The sequence below is a fragment of the Rhinatrema bivittatum genome, chromosome 8, assembly GCF_901001135.1.
Source record: "Rhinatrema bivittatum chromosome 8, aRhiBiv1.1, whole genome shotgun sequence".
Classification (NCBI taxonomy): domain Eukaryota; kingdom Metazoa; phylum Chordata; class Amphibia; order Gymnophiona; family Rhinatrematidae; genus Rhinatrema; species Rhinatrema bivittatum.
The window spans coordinates 160,930,437-160,948,136 of record NC_042622.1 but is presented as its reverse complement, the minus strand read 5'-3'; the positions used below and the strand labels follow the sequence as shown (position 1 = coordinate 160,948,136).

The window sequence follows — 17,700 nt, the reverse complement described above, 5'->3', positions numbered from 1 at the left end:
ACAAGAATGTCTGAACTGATAGAAGTATACAAATTTTACTCAAGAATAACAGGATGCAAGGTCAGTGAAGGCTGTACGGACTCCGGAGCAGTGAATATACTCTGACCTAATTTCTAGTCCACAGCAGAATTTCCTATACTTCCCCCTTCTACTTCTAGAAAATGTTAGGTAAGAATTCACTTGAAAAAATTACATGAATGTGTTGCAATTCATGTAATCAGGCCTGGAGGAGAGTAGGCCTGCAGAAAGTTATTTGCAATTGGCAATGTTCCAGGATTTCACTTTAAGTTTATCAACATTTATTAATCACTTATGAACTAGGTACATATAACAAACAAAATAAGTCAAAACAAAATACACACAAAACCATTGTCATCTGATACAGGCATTATACAGTAAGCCAGAGCATTAAGAAATCACTGATTCCAACTAGAGATAAAGAGCTGCTTAAAAAGAAATAACTTCAGCAAGTAATGAGTTGTGACGAGAAAGCACAGTCTCTAGTTTCAGCCAAACAGAATGTTAAGAAGCCCCCTCTGATAAGACCTTAGAGCTTGTGTTGGACAATAAAACTGTACGAGCGCATTAGACCATGGGGAGTCACTAGAACTGATTAGTTTGAACACTGGCATCCCAGTTTTATACCGTACTCGCTGTGCAAGTGGAAACCAATGTAAATATATTAAAACAGGAGAAGTATGTTCATTGCACCCAGCTTCTCTGATATAAGTTGGGCAGCTGTATTCGGTAATAATGCATTAGTGGTTTTAACGTGGAAGCTGGAAGTCCAAGGTATATGATATTTCAGTAACCAAGTAAGGGTAAGATTGATGCTTGGACTACTGTTTGGAAATCGGGATTATCAAGCAAATGTTTCAAACCCTAAAGGACTAGTAATTTAAAAAAAAAACAAAAAACGGTTCTTATCACAGTCTTAATATGTGGGTGAAAGGATAGGTTCAAATCAAAACATCCACCAAGGTTTTTATACATGAACTTATGGGAAACGTTAGATTGTCAATAGTGTAATGGAAGTGCATTGCCATTTAGGATGAGATTTTTTAATTAAAAAATCTGTTTTAGCCATGTTAAGAACATAAGAACTTGCCATACTGGGTCAGACCAAGGGTCCATCAAGCCCAGCATCCTGTTTCCATCAGTGGCCAATCCAGGCCATAAGAACCTGGCAAGTACCCAAAAACTAAGTCTATTCCATGTTACCATTGCTACTAATGGCAGTGGCTTTTCTCTAAGTGAACTTAATAGCAGGTAATGGACTTCTCCAAGAACGTATCCAATCCTTTTTTAAACACAGCTACACTAACTGCACTAACCACATTCTCTGGCAACAAATTCCAGAGTTTAATTGTGCGTTGAGTGAAAAAGAACTTTCTCTGAATAGTTTTAAATGTGTCACATGCTAACTTCATGGAGTTCCCCCTAGTCTATCTATTATCCGAAAGAGTAAATAACCGATTCACCTTTACCCATTCTAGACCTCTCATGATTTTAAACACCTCTATCATATCCACCCTCAGCCGTCTCTTCTTCAAGCTGAAAAGTCCTAACCTCTTTAGTCTTTCCTCATTGGGGATCTGTTCCATTCCCTTTATCATTTTGGTCACCCTTCTCTGTACCTTCTCCATAGCAACTATATCTTTTTTGAGATGTGGCGACCAGAATTCTACACAGTATTCAAGGTGCGGTCTCACCATGGAGCGATACAGAGGCATTATGACATTTTCCGTTTTATTCACCATTCCCTTTCTAATTCCCAACATTCTGTTTGATTTTTTGACTGCCGCAGCACACTGAACCGATGATTTCAATGTGTTATCCACTACAATGCCTAGATCTCTTTCTTGGATGGTAGCTCCTAATATGGAACCTAACATTGTGTAATTATAGCATGGGTTATTTTTCCCTATATGCATCACCTTGCACTTATCCACATTAAATTTCATCTGCCATTTCGATGCCCAATTTTCCAGTCTCACAAAGTCTTCCTGCAATTTATCACAATCTGCTTGTGATTTAACTACTCTGAACAATTTTGTATCATCTGCAAATTTGATTACCTCACTCGTCGTATTTCTTTCCAGATCATTTATAAATATATTGAAAAGTATAGGTCCCAATACAGATCCCTGAGGCACTCCACTACCCACTCCCTTCCATTGAGAAAATTGTCTATTTAATCCTACTCTCTGTTTCCTGACTTTTAGCCAGTTTGTAATCCATGAAAAGACATTGTCTCCTATCCCATGACTTTTTACTTTTCCTAGAAGCCTCTCATGAGGAAGTTTGTCAAACGCCTTCTGAAAATCCAAGTACACTACATCTACTGGTTCACCTTTATCCACATGTTTATTAACTCCTTCAAAAAAAGTGAAGCAGATTTGTAAGGCAAGACTTGCCTTGGGTAAAGCCATGCTGACTTTGTTCCATTAAACCATATCTTTCTATATGTTCTGTGATTTTGATATTTAGAACACTTTCCACTATTTTTCCAGGCACTGAAGTCAGTTTAACTGGTCTGTAGTTTCCCGGATTGCCCCTGGAGCCCTTTTTAAATATTGGGGTTACATTAGCCACCCTCCAGTCTTCAGGTACAACAGATGATTTTAATGATAGGTTACAAAATACTTGTAATAGAGCTGAAATTTAATTTTTTAGTTTTTTCAGAACCCTAGGATGTATACCATCTGGTCCAGGTGATTTGCTACTCTTCAGTTTGTCAATCTGGCCTACTACATCTTTCAAGTTTACCATGATTTGATTCATTTCATCTGAATCGTCACCCTTGAAAACTGTCTCTGGAATGGGTACCTCCCCAACATCCTCATCAGTAAACACCGAAGCAAAGAATTCATTTAGTTTTTCCACGATAGCCTTATCTTCCCTAACTGCCTCTTTAACCCCTCGATCATCTAACGGTCCTACTGACTCTCTTGCAGATTGGGCAATGATAAGAATAAAAATTTGTATTACTGTTCCTAGAAGTCAGTATTGCTGTTAATTCCAGTACTTTTAGCTGCTGGGATACTACAGATGCCTTTTATAAGCACTCTCCTCTAACCTGCATGTGTCTCTTTCTGTAATTTAAAGACAGCTATGTTTTGTTAATTTTTTTATTTTTGGGTGATTTATTTAACTGGCATCACACTATAGTAGCTATGATTTTGCACATTCAGAAGGGAGCCACTATGAATACTTAATTCCTTCATACTGTGGGGCCTTGCATCTCTCCTTTTTATGCAGTTTTCTTATACATACACTACTTGGCTTCTATGTAAAACTATTGCTGGTTAGGACTTTTTCACGTTTTTTTCCCCGAGTACACAGGACTTCTCTTGCGGATGGAGGCTTTATCTCCTTTAACACATTTCCTTTTCTTGGTGTATATGTCCCTTTTCCTGTAAGTGAAAATCTCATCTGTATGTACACAAATGTCTTCTTCCTTCCCATGTGTACATGAACTTTCTTCCTGTGCATGTGTCTTTTCGTTCTGCAAACTCGATTCTTGATGTCTAGTCTTCTTGCAAATATTTCTTCCTGTATATTTGTGAGGCTTTCCATGTTTGATGTAACTATCATGACACACTCATAGGTTATAATCTCCGTTAGAGGTGAAGGTAAATACAGAAGGAAGGTGTAGAAGAGAACAGGATAAATCCAGGGAAATCAGGAACCACAACACTTCAGTTCTAAAAAAAAAAAAATGCCAGCATAGGTCAATGGGTTTCTCTAACCCCCTACTTCCTCTTTCCCTTTCCCAAATCCTTCCTACTGCTCTCTCAACATCTATAATATCTCTATATGGAAAGCAACGAGAGATATTCTTGCACCATACTCACTGTATTGGTTAATATTTCACTAACACAAGATACCATCCCAACATCTCTAAAAAAAAGGCTCACTTAGGTCATCGTTAAAAAAATTCCATGCCTCAATATCACAGATCTTATTAATTTCAGACCAATATTCTTTTTGCATTTTCTGGCAAAACTGCTTGAATCCACAGTTTTAAAGCAATTAACTGATTTTGTGGAAGACAGGCAAATCTTGGCACACATCAGTTTAGATTTAGAAAACCCTTAAGCTCTGAATACCTTTTGGTCTTGCAACTTGACGCCTTCACAAGAGTCTTGGTCACTAAGGGCAGTTATGTTCTTGGATTTCTTGACATCTCATCAGCATTTGACACCATTGAGCACAAAGTTTTATTGTATCGGCTTAAAGAAATTGGTATTTTAGAGGAGTTTTTTGCTTGGTTTTATTCATAGCTATCCAGCCATACTCAACAGATTAGAATTGGAAACAAAATTTCACAATGGTCCTCAATGAATATAGAGATCCCACAGGGCTCAACATTGTCATCTTCACTTTTTAATATCTACATGGCCGCCATATACAAATTTTAGCTAGCCTATGCAATGGATATAGAATCTATGCTTATATACAGTTCTTTGTCCATGTCCAGCCAACCTGGCCAGCAATGGTTGAATTGTTACAGATCTGCTTGTCTACAGCTAGAAAATGGCTATTTCACAATAAACTTACATTGAACAAACCAGTGGGAGCACTGAGAGGAGAGGATCACCTTGCTGGTGGCTGAAAGGAATCAGTAAGTTTTAGCTTGGGAAATTTTCTTTTTTAAAAGTATTGAGGCGAAGTTAACTATTTGTGAATATTACTTAGTATGTTTGTGCTTTTAATAATCAGTAAGGCAGCGAATAAACTCGTTAGACTGTTTATATTTTTAAATAGTCAGTAAGGATTTACGCGTGTAGGGCTTTTAAAATCTGCCCCATAGTGGTTTTCCAGTGTGGTGTCTAAGGTTTTGGAGATTGAATTATAGCAGAGGTGCTTAGAAGTTTCTGTCTCGCTCTGGTGTGGGAGTCCCTGGATTTCCTGAGCGGGAGTAAGTGATTACAGCAGCCATAAGAGGTTCTAAGCAGGAATCTTGGAAAAATTCCTTTATAGGGGAAACCTAGTCCAAATTTCTCACTCTTTTGGGTGTCATCCCTGAATTTTTAAGTTTAAAAAAAATGGAAATAGATTAATGAGTTGTACAAGCTCCATGGGAGGGTGTTTTCTGCAGCTAAGTACTTTTCTATACCCAAGGTGATTGGTAGCAGAGACGTAATCTACCAGGTGAGTTGGAATACAAATTTTAGAGGAGAGATATTGGAATGGTGTGGAAATCTACTCTATATTTCAGAGGAGCGGGAGATTCATGTATCCCATAGCCTGGACATTTCCTAAAGAGTATCCTGACCAGGTTGGGAGTGAGATTGTGAACTGTATTTCTGTGGCCGTTGTATTTTTGTTCTGCTATGGATGTTCCCAGAAAAAGATGGTCCCAAAAAAACAAAGCAGAAGCCGATCCAAGATTGCTGTGTAGCGGAAAAACAAAAAAGGAGAATGGTGTATCAAAAGGACTTTTATTAGAACTTGCCCGACTCTGGCCGACTTTCGCTCACAACGGAGCTGCCTCAGGGGATACTGTATTGATGGACTCTTGAAGAAAAAGGCTTCAGTGAAAAATTAACACAATGTACTCATAAGAATTCTTAATGCCATTTTTTCTGGCAATCCCGCGGATATGCTTTTTGTCAGGATTTTAAAAAATCGCTAGTAGTACTAAGTGATTATATTCAAGTCTCAACTCACTGTGTGATACTGTGTGTAAAATTCAACAGAAAACCTCATCTGATTCCGAATAATCACTGTATACTCCGACAGGGAACTGCAGCGCGTAATGAAACCTGATGATGCACACTTAAACACGGTGAGGTCCATATTCAGCTGCTGTATGGCTCGGCAAGTTAGCCAGATATCCAACTAACTTGGGCAACACATTTAGTGGTGCAGCTGTGATGCTGAATATAGCCAGTTAACTTAAAGTTAGCCAGGTAAATTTATCTGGCTAACTTTAGGACAGGTCAATGGGCCAAGCAGACTTAGGGGCAGATTTTCTCGGGTTACGCGTGTATGTTACACGCGTAGCCTTTGAAAATCTGCCCCTGCGCGCGCCAAGCCTATTTTGCATAGGCTCGGTGGCGCACGCAAGCCCCGGGACGCGCGTATGTTCCGGGGCTTGCAAAAAGGGGCAGGCCAGGGGCGTGGGGGCGGTCCAGGGGGCGGGGTTGAGTGCTCCGGTACAGTGGCATGCTGGCACAGGCAGGCGTATCGGAACGGCCTTGGAGGGAACGGGGAAAGTCATCAGGGCTCCCCTTGGGCTCGGCGCACGCAAGGTGCACATGTTTGCACCACCTTGCGTGCGCCGAGCCCGGATTTTATAATATGCGGGCGGTAGCACGCGCATGTTATAAAATCGGGCGCAGATTTTAAGATCTGGCCCTTAAGACAGATAAGTTATCTGGGTAACTGAATATGAGTTAGATGGATAACTTATGTGGCTAACTCAATTCCTCCCCGATGCACACCCCCAGAATGCCTCTAACGTAGCTGGTCAAATTTTAGCCGGATAATTGCCCAAATATTCATTTAGCCAGATAACTTCTGAGTATGGATCTCTGTGATATTAGACCTCTGAAGACCTGCCAACAACTGTGACACTGTAGCTCTAACAGCCCAACCCCTGAAAAGTTCACTGTAACGGCAATTGAATTTGTTCCAAGTTTACACTACTGCTCAGGGCCAAAATTACTAGATGTTGGAAGTGTCATGAATGTCCTGAGGAAAACATGATGCTTGAGTGGAAGCAACCACTTGAACTTCTATTGTTGCTGAAATGCACGCAGTCTGTATATAAATATGTATAATGATCTAGCTCCTGCACACAACAGGCTCTGGCTCAGGAAGCTTCCCAAGCTGTTCGTGTGCAGTGCTGTGGTCTCTGTGGGTTTACATGGTGGCACTTCTGCAGCTTTTCTCAGGAGGGAAGGGCACTGCTTGTGTTCAACAGCTACACAGTGGCCAGAAGCTTGGACATCGACTTGTGGAACATGGAACTGAAAATTGATTGCATTCCCACCGGAGAGATTAAACGCTTGGCCAATCGGGGTGAAGAATTCTGGTGCACAAACTGCAAGCATGTAAATCTATCTATCTTTGTCCTTTTTTATTGCATGGTGCTTATGGATGAGGTAGTTGACACTGCAGGCCTACTGTAGCATTGAAGAGTTCAGTGCCACTTTTCAGTAAGAATCTTGAATCCAATGAATGTCTCAATCTAAATACAGGGAGGCAGAGTCCTAGGATGGGAGTGGAATAAGAGGGAGGGAATACTGTGCATTATGCCTGCAATAATGGCTACAATTAACTTCCTTTTAATGTCTGGCAGCAAATAAAGGTACTTAAGGTGTAAATTTGTAAGGAAAGAATATTAGAGAAAAGTTAATTGAAAAATATGAAAAAGCACTAATGTAGAACATGAAGGCCAATTGCAAAACTGTTTTTGTGGGTAAATGGTGATTTGCCCAGGTAAAATAACATATTTTTTTTATACATTATAAAACTCTGTGCAAGTTACTTACCTGAAAAGTGCAGCCTTCAGAGTAGCTAAATATTTGCACCTGCTTCCGCAGTGCTGCAAGATAAGGCATTCCTGTGGCAGTGTTTAGATTGGGGCATTCAATTTTCCCAGGCACGTGTGCTATTTTACTTGCCACCCCCACCCCCCCTCAGCCACCTGTGCAAACAGGTTCAGAGCACATGGACACTTTTAATGCACAGAATTTGCACTTGCTAATTTTCTAAGTGAAATAACATTTTTCCTTGAAAAACTGTGTAAAGTTTGCGACTGCATGAGCTGTTTGAAAATTGCTCCCATAAGTTAGTGAAGCTGCAAGTGCCTCCCACCTTGTGAAGGCTCTTGCAGAACTGACAGAGGGAACACTAGTGCATCTGCAAACTTTAGCCTGTGCTATTTGATGTTCTTTTCTGCGTGCTTTTTTTTTTGCATGAGAAGCTGTTCATGGAAAATATGCAGATCTGTTCATTAGCGATTTTGCACTTTGCAGATAATCCAGAACTCAGCGCAAATTCTGACAGGAGTTAGTCTATATACCCACATCACACCAATTCTCCATTCCTTTCATTGGCTTCCACTATATTGACGTGTGAAATACATAATTGCTTGTTTGATATGTATGCTTCTGAATAATTCAGATAATTTATGGTTAAGTTCACTTCTTTGTATAGATTAGCCATCATGCTGTTTGTGTCTGAGGTTCCATTTATAAAATTTGCCCATCTAGTGCAGACACGAGGCTGGGCTTTTTCTGTGGCAGCTCCATTTTTGTGGAACTCACTTCCTGAAGAAATCAGGTTGACAACAGACTAGGAAGATTTAAGAAATGTTTAAGGAAGCATTTAATCTTGGTCCTTGATAAATTTGGCTTACTAAGAACCTGTGGACACACTGAACTTTGAGACTGTCAAGGTTGATTTGTTATACCCTGAGCATTGCCTTTTGTATGTTACTTTTCATGTGATTTGATGAATTCTACACTTTGCACACTTTGTTAAGAGCAGGCTATATTTATTTTATTTTATTTATTTATTTAGATTTTTATATTCTGCTTTTCGGCACTTCAGAGTGTACATCAAAGCGGATTATATTCAGGAACTATAGGTATTTTCCCTATCCCCACAGGGCTTACAATCTAATTTAAAAATATTTACAATAAATACATAGGCAAAGATGCATGATTTCCCCATTTCCTGCAAAACTTAATTCAAAGAAGTGCAGTTACATTTCTTTGTGAAAAAATCTATGATTGTGTGCTGACTTTTTTTTAAATAAGAAAATGCTGTATTATAACAGCATGAACCGGCACTGCAAGAATACTTCCAGTAGTGCTGGCTCATTTTCCTGAAAATCTTCACTGCTTCACTTATCGGCCACTAAGTGTTGCTGGTTATAAAGTACTGCCTACTGCGCCTCTAGAAACAGAAGTAAAAAGGCAGGGAGTGATGGAGAAATATGTCCAGGGTCAGTGCAAGGTTATTAGGTGCCCTAGGCGAACCTTCTGCCTTATACCCACCCACCCCCAGTCCAGGCCCCGGCTCTGACCTCATTCACTCAGACAAGCCCCCTCTCTTATACACCCTTAGATTCCTTGTCTCATTCACACAGGCTCCCTCCCTCTCTCTCAGTAACACCACTGCTCTCTCGTACACCCACAATCCCTCTCACTCATACAGCACACAATCAGAGGCGTCGCTCGTGGCCTGCCGAGACTCTGCTTCTCTCGGCCACAAGTAAGATGGGCACTGCTTGTGGCCCGCCGAGTCTCTACTCCTCTCAGCTGTGAGTGGGATGGGCTCCGCTCGTGGCCACCCCCTAATGGCTGGCACCCTAGGCGACTGCCTAGTTCACCTATTAGGTTGCGCTGGCCCTGAATATGTCTCAGTTTAGTAAATTAAGCTTTTGTCTGATCTGGTGACAGATAAATTATTAAACAAGTAATGCATTAAATGGTGACTATGGGGAAGTAATTTTATAACAGTCCGCATAAATGTGATGGCAAATACATGCATAAGTTACCCAAGTTTTCATATAACAGCACATAATTACACCTGTTAATTTGTGTACAGAAATATTTTTGAAAATTTACTTGCATCCTTTTGAAAATGGAACAGTATTTGTGTAAATGCAAACCATTCCCCAACCCCATCCTTGGGAACAACATCCCTCAGACTGGGTAAACTTAAGTGTATACTCGTATATGTGCTTAAATTTACCCGCATACTGGGTAGAAAGTTTTGTAAAAAAAAAACCAAAAAAAAAACGTATGCATAGGTAAAGCACAGAGATAGCTTTTGAAAATTTACCCCTGCAATTGTGTATTCTGCTTGATAAAACATAATTCACAATACAAATTATTATAAGAATTTTTCCAAGATGATATGCTCAGCTTTTAGGCCTACATTGCTCTCTGTCCTTCTTCAGAGGCAACCTCTCTGATCTCTGAAACTCATGCACAAAATCTTGGGATAAGACTTCTTTTGGCCCAGAAGACATGTCACAATCTGCAAAGGTTCTGATTTTCTCTGGGATTAGAGCTCTGCCTGTTCCAAGGCTCTGATCCATTACAAAACATTCTGCAATTGCATCTCTTTCTCTCTTCATCTAATCAATGCAAGCTCTGCTGTGCCTTGGAGCTATTTTTGTGCTTGTGTTTAAAATAAAAATTTTAACACATGGGTAAATATATTCTGGAATGTCACCCTTGGTGTGGAATGCTTTTTGCCTTAGTATCACTGGCAGTGCTCATTGCAGCTGTTGTATTCACTTGTAAAATTCTGAGTATAGAAACATTTTATTACTGGCAGTATAATGGCTCTTGTTATAAAAGAAAATTTTAGGACTGTCTTGAACATTTGCTGTTCCTTTTTTGTAATGATTTTCAGGGTTATTTTCCATTTATGTATATAGTGCTAACTGTATTGTTCAAGATGACTCAATAAACATATTGTTAAAAAAAAAGAATGATAAAGGCATAATTGCAGTTCCACTGTGTCTTGTGAACATGACCAAAATTACAGGCAGGAGCTATTGAGCACTTTTAGTAGCTGGAAACCACCAACCAGGAAAAGGGTCGATTTTAAAAGGCGCACGCGGTTCCCGGCGCACGCACATGGACGCACCGATTTTATAATATGCGTGTGTCGGCCCACAATGCTATAAAATACATTTCCCGCGCGTACATGCGCGCTGGATCTTAACGTCAATGCGTGCATGTACGGGCGGGTGGCCTCCTCCGCGCGCAGGGGGGGTATTTTTTCAGTTACGCATGGTGATGCAATAGGGCTTCTTCCCAATTCCCTCCCAATCCACTCCAGTTAACCCCGGCACTTCCGTGCAGGTTTAAAAATGCTCTCGGCCAGGCCACGCGCGTATCTACCGATTTTTATGCGCATGGGGTTTTGAAAATCCACCCGAAAGTGATCAAGGAGTAATCAAGTGTGAAGACCTAAAGATTGCCAGTCCGTGACAGAGCAGTGCAGCAAGCTAACAGTATACTTGGGTGCATAAGGGAAAGAGCGCCATTAAGAAAAAGGAGGGAATAGAGCCTTTGTATAGGTCATTGCTGAGACCCATCTCAACCACTTCCAGAAACCATACCTTCATAAGGACATTAAGAGAAAGAGAGCAGTTCAGAGGCCTGGTCCATCTTAAACCCCACAGAGGGAGAGAGCTCTGTGTTCGGGAACCTACTGGGGCAGGGGAGTCCTGAGGGTGGGACCAGAATAAGAGAGTAAGCACAGCTTGGATCAGGAGGCCAGGCAAGGCAGCTCCTGTTAATCCATGCTGACCCAGATCCCAAGGAGTGGGGAATGTATTGCAAAGGCAGGCACTCATTATATTCTTGAACTGTTGCGAACTTGAATAAAAGTTTTATCTGCATGTGAAAAGGCTGGAGTCGGTGTGTTTTATGCTTCCAGCCTGGGAAACACCACTTGGTCTCCTACAAGAGCCTACCAATATAAAGTAGGGCTTTTTATACAAGCCCCACGCATTTTAAAGAACTTAAAATGTACTATCTAGAACAGTGGTTCCGAACCCTTTTATCTGTCGGGACATGCCTAACTGATGGTTCTAATAAATCAAAGGATTCAGCTATATGGGAAATCTTTACTAAGAATATCTAGCAGCCGTCCTAAATTGCCATAAAATGCTTGATGGCTTATATAATGAAGCCCGTAGAGCACTGGGCTTATCTAATCATAGGCTGCGTAGATAGTAGATATTCTCCTTCCAGAGCTATATTGTGAAGGCAAGCACTGTATGTAATGAAAAAAACTAATGCATGCACTTATCTTAGCCCACTAGAAAAGAGGATAGTATGTTCAGTCCCGAAGTTCATCCTCCAACACAGCAGTGTTTCGGAGTAGATTACTCCTTCATCAGGGAGCTCCAGGTGGCGACATACCATGAATGCAATTCTGTGTGGAAATAAATATAAATGCATAGTTTTTAATTGTGTGTGTTTGGGGGGGTGAAGGAGCACGTGTAAGCTGAATGGTTCATCTAGGGTGCCTAATTCCCTTGCACCGGCACTGCAGGGCAGACTACCTTTCTTTTCCTGCTGGGCCCGCCAGGATACAGCTCTTGTCCTCCATCCCTGCCAGAGCAGACAATTCTTCTCTTCTGGTAATTGAGTCTCTCTTTCCCTGCTTGGTCTGGAAGAGACAACGGAAGAAAAAAGGTTGGAGGTCCCGTGAGGGACCAAGAACGCAGCTTGTACAAAAGTTAATCCCAGCAACATGGTTAAGCCTATTGGCTTTTGTGGGTTTTTTTTTTTTTTTTACCTTTCTCCTGGAAATTATATTAAATAAATAAATAAATAAATAAATGAAAAAATGTGATTTCAATTCAGAGAAAGTAATTTTATCTTTCTCTTGCACCATTCTTAATAATAAAAGTAATACTGAGGCTTTTAAAAAAAATGTATTAATTAAAATGCATTACATTGTCAGATGAAATCAGCAAAAAAACAAGATAAACAATACAAATTTAAAAAAAGGAACATCTGACCTAAAAGAAAAAGTAGTAATCCTATATGGTAGAACTATATGTAACAAATCTATAAAAAGACAATGGCTACACCCCTCAATTTACAATACCAGCTAAGACGAATATCGCAAAGTGCCCCTGAAGCAGGTGTGAGTTTCACGCCGAAACACTGCCAATGTCAGGCAGGCAATAAATAAGGAACAGCAAAGAAGGTGACGACAGCAGAAAAGATAAGTCATAAAATTATTTGAGAATCATAAGAAGGGTTAAAATGTGACAAATAGTCTTAACATGGTGAATAGAGAAAGAGAATCACTGTAGGATATTTTAAAAGGGTGTTTGAAAAGGGTAATTTCTGAAGTAGTTTTCATTCACTGTACAAAAAAAGAAAAAATACTGAAGGGGAAAAGGTAGATGACGTGGAAAAAAGTGCAAACAAAGGAGAGGGGTTGCAGCCCTTTGTGGTCAAGAGCCCATGAGACTGAAGCACTAAAGCACTGAGCATTCTGGTACCGATTCCCGGGATTTTAAGAGTTTGAGAGTATAATTATTACTGTATTGTACAGTTTCCCTCAAAAAACTATTTTTAGAACTATATGTAATCCATATTTCATCTCAGAAATGAGATCTAGAACTTATAAAACCAAAGGCAGATAATTCATTACATGTCGTGCAATGAATTAAAAATAAAACACAGCTAGTAAAAAAAATGTTTTTGAATGAAAAGGTTCCCAGATCTTGGGCATATTAGGGTAAAATTCCCATAGCTAATAGGTAATGAATTCTATTGTATGCACATGACAAAGTAGTCACAGCCGCCCAACCAGTTCTGGTCACCCCATCTCAAAAAAGACATAAAAAGCCCTGATCTGTGAAGCCTTTCTCTGTAAGGGAGCTTTTCCATCCCCTTTATCATTTTTGTCAATCTTTTCTGTACCTTTTCTATGTCTGCTATGACTTTTATGAGATAAGGATGACCAGAACTGCACACAATACTAAAGGTTCGGTTGCACCAAGGCATTATGTTATTCTCAGTTTTATTTTCCATTACTTTCCAAATAATTCTTAACATTCTATTTGCCTTTTTTTACCACTGCTGCGTACTTGTTACGTTTGCTGGTCGCGGGACCCTCCCGCAAACGGCATCACACAACCCCCACGATATCCCAGGTACCATCCGTCTCCTCCTGTGGCAGGGAGTACTGAGAGCGGCACTCCCTGCCATGACACCTCCACGATTTGGGGCCTTTCTGCACATGGCCTGCATGGAGCCCTAAAGGGGCAACAGCGGGAAAGTACCCTTGATGATGTCAATGGGCTTCCCCTATTTAATGATGCCCCAGACTGACTTCTTGATTCTGAACTCTTGCTTGGAGCTGACCTCAACTGCCTGTTGCCTGGGCCTGACCTCTTATTTAGACATGACCATGTTTGCTTGTAGCCTGCCCTGACTCTCGGCCTACCTTGGAACCTCCAGCTTGCTGTCTGCCCTGACCCCAGCATGCCCATGGACTATTGCTTTCACTACTACCCTCCTAAATCTTGGCAGCCACCAGAACCCAAGGGCTCAACCTGCGGGGGAGGCAGTTGGTATAGGTAAAGCCCCAGCCTGTCCCATTACAGGGCAATTTCGTCAGCTCTTGGCATAGGCTTCATAGACTTGCCTACGAGGCTGCGTCAACTACGCCACAGCATAAAGGGCTCACTCCCATGCCACCTATTGCAATACTGAGTCAAAGATTTCAAGGTATTGTCCACAAGGACTCAAACTCCTTTTGCTGGGTGGACACTTCTAATACAGAACTCAACATTGTGTACTTGTAGTCGAGGTTATTTTTCCCTATGTGCATTACTTTGCACTTTCCACATTAAATTGCATTTGCCAGTTAGAATCGCAGCCTCCTAGTCTCAAGGTCCTTTTGCAGTTCTTCTCACACTACGGCTTTTTTAACTCAACAATGTTGTCTTATCTGCCATTTTCTTTTTTTAGCTTTTTATTTAATAAAAACTAAATTTTACAAGTCAAAGAGGTTCTTGACAACCAAGTAACACATTTCAAAAAGAATGAAACAAACATATTCATGTACTAATTAAGTGGATATATTAGACCACAAAAATGAGGGGCTCTAAAGAAATATATTTAATAAATCAATAAGCCCAAAACATTACCTAATCATTAATGCTGGTTATCCTACACTGATCCAGATCTCTAACTAACAGCTGATGGCAACTCCCTATCCCATAGAAAACCTTTCAACTGACTAGGATCATAGAAAATATACTTGTTATTCCATTTAACTTGACACTTGCAAAGAAAACATGGAGCAAATGTAGTGCCCAGAGCTAAACCCCTCTGCCACATCATAAGAAACAATTTGCATTTTTGTTTGTTCCTCATAAAGTGAGGAACAGTAAGGCCAGATGGGATAGACCCAAGAGTTCCTTTCCTCTTCCTCCCCATATCCAGCAAGAAAGGTAGAAGAAGAGAAACTTACATGCTCTGCAGTCTTCAGGTCGAAGACAAAAAATTCTCCATAAGGGGCGAGTGACTTTGGCAGCGCATACTGGAAGCTGTGTGCCACAAGCTCAGCTGTAATATCAGTGAATTTAGGCACTGCCTGATGACGTCACACACTGGCAGAGCTGTAGTGTGCCATGTGCCAAGGAGAGCAGTGCGGTCGGTAGGTCCTCAGCAAAAGAGAAAACAGCGCAGCCCGGTCAAAATCGACAGCAAGATCAGCACGGCCTTAGTAAGTGAAAAGCAGCGCGGTCCCACTGGCATGCAGGGCAGCGCTGCTTTTCCACTTACTAAGGCTGCGTTTACCACGCCGTCGATTTCAACGGGGCCACGCTGCTTCTTCAGAGTAGAAGGAGCGTGCCCTTCCGGAAGTAGTCCAAAGCCCCATGGCCGGAAGTCGTTTCCTTGGCCACAGGGTTGAAGGAGACTGCTGCTGCCTGCTAAGTCAAGGAGGAAGTGAATGAGAGAGAGCATGTGTGCTTGTGTGTCGGACAGTGAGAGAGAGCATGGGTGTGTATGAGAGGGAGCATGTGCATGCACAACTACCCCAACTACTCTGCCTGCTAATCCATGACAATTTCAGGGCATCTGGAAATCAAAAGTTCCAAGGTATGGATAACAGGGAATTTTTAAAAATACTTATTTTAATTATTGGGTGTTATTTGATGTGTCAGTTTTGAAATATATTTTATTGATATTTAGAAGATTTTTATACGAGCTTTTAATTATTGAATGTTATTGGATGTATTGTTTTGAATTATTCTTTTTATTTGTATGATTTTACTAATTTTGTTTTATGAGGAATGGTAATGTTTCTGTTTTTTTACATTGTTGCAGTACATACAGAATTTGGCTTGTTGCAATTTCCAGTTCAGTTTTTGTCTGTACATTTGTTTATACTGTATGGTCTCTTTATTCTGTATTTGAAGGTCTATCTGTGTTTTGCATGTGTGACTAAAGAGAGTTATTCTATTAGGGGTAGATTTTTAAAAAATGCGCGTTCGCGTACTTTTGTTGGCGCACCAGTCGCAAACAAAAGTACGCTGGATTTTAGTAGATACGCGCGTAGCCGCGCGTATCTGCTAAAATCCAGGATCGGCGCGCGCAAGGCTGCCAATTTTGGGCAGCCGGCGTGCACCGAGCCGCGCAGCCTGCCTCCATTCCCTCCGAGGCTGCTCCGAAATCGGAGCGGCCTCGGAGGGAACTCTCTTTCGCCCTCCCCTCCCTTCCTCTACCTAACCCACCCCCCTGGCCCTATCTAAAACCCCCCCTACCTTTGTCCGTGGATTTACGCCTCCCGGAGGGAGAAGTAAATCCGCACGCGCCAGCGGGCTGCTGGCGCGCCGAGACGCAACCCAGGGGCGGTTCCAGAGGGCGCGGCCATGCCCCCGGACCGCCCCGGGCTGAAACCACGCCCCGGGCCTGCCCCCGAAACGCCGCGTCGATCGGCCCCGCCCCTCCGACACGCCCCCGACAAAAAACCCCGGGACTTACGCGAGTCCCGGGGCTCTGTGCACGCCGGCAGTGTATAGGCCCCTTAGTGTATAGTTTCTATTTAGGGATCTATAGCAGCCTGGATTGTTCTGTTTTCCTAATAGAGGGTTTATTACTATTTTAGGCCTGGTGTAATATTTGTAGTATTAACTTTCATGGGTAGGGTTTTTGCTGTTTGAGTGGCTGAGGGTCATGCCCATGCCCAAGAAGCATTACAGTAGACCTAATACCATATAGGTCCCAAGTATCTCTTGCCTTTTTGCAGGGTTTTCTGGTTGGCACCTCAGCAGTGCATGAAAATATAATATACATATTGCAAGTGATATTTTTACCTCAGAAGACTATACTTTGAATGTTCTTTTTCATGTAGCATCTGTTATTATGAATGCATAATTTGTAATTGAGTGTGAGGAGTGTGTGATGGGGTGTGGGGTGGAAGGCTGTAAAGTTTTCCTAGGCCCTCTAATACCCTTGCACTGACCATGGGCATTGCTGTACAAACACTGAACAGAGCCTCCCAACTCATAGTATCATGTGTTGTGTAATGGGTGAGAGCGCAGTTTTTCACTTGGTCATAGGTGCCAAATTGCCTGGCTACAGCTCTGCACAGTGGTGTGCCAAAGGAGCGAGGAACACCTCCAAGCTGGTAATCGCTACCTCCCCCACCCCTTGTCATCTGAAACTTTGGTCACTTCATTTGTTCCTGTCTCCAGATCATTTATGAATATGTTAAACTGCACAGGTCCCAGTACACAATACTGGGATACTCAGCTAGTGACCTTTTTCCATTTGGCAACTTGACCATTTAATCCTACCCTCTGTTTCCTGATGTTTTTTTCCAGCTACCATGGCACAATAGAACCATGACATTCTCAGTTTTCTGAGGAGTCTCTCATGAGGGACTTTGTCAAATGCCTTCTGAAAATCCAAATACACCACATCCACCGGCTCATCTTTATCTGCATGTTTAGTTACAGCTTCAAAAAAATCTATTAAATTGGTAAGGCAAGACTTCCCTTTCCAAAACCCACATTACCTCTCGCTTTTGCCCGGTACCGACGTCAATAAGTGACAGAATGGAATCGAGTGGGGGAGGGGTGTGTGACTGCTAGGAAGGAGGGAGGGAGGGTCTGCTCCCTATCCTCTTGGCCTGCAGGAGGCGCGTGCTCCGGCCGGCGCCGCCCCCTCCTGCCCG

The 17,700-nt window shown here is 41.7% G+C and overlaps 1 protein-coding gene and 1 long non-coding RNA gene across 2 annotated transcripts in view; one reads left to right on the top strand and one right to left on the bottom strand.

Annotated features, from left to right (window-relative positions):
- The first annotated feature begins 6,812 nt into the window (after positions 1-6,812).
- MYO1C (myosin IC) overlaps positions 6,813-17,700 on the top strand; it is a 256,955-nt gene continuing 246,067 nt past the window's right edge. Inside the window, exon 1 of the mRNA XM_029614574.1 lies at positions 6,813-7,064. Coding sequence (XP_029470434.1) covers positions 6,975-7,064 — 90 coding nt within the window. The 5' untranslated portion in view covers positions 6,813-6,974. The remainder of the gene's footprint in view (positions 7,065-17,700) is intronic.
- On the bottom strand, positions 9,052-17,581 carry LOC115098181. Its single transcript, XR_003858441.1, has 3 exons — positions 17,542-17,581; positions 12,053-12,159; positions 9,052-11,922 (listed from the first exon to the last, which is right to left on the bottom strand). It is a non-coding gene; the product is annotated as an uncharacterized LOC115098181 (long non-coding RNA).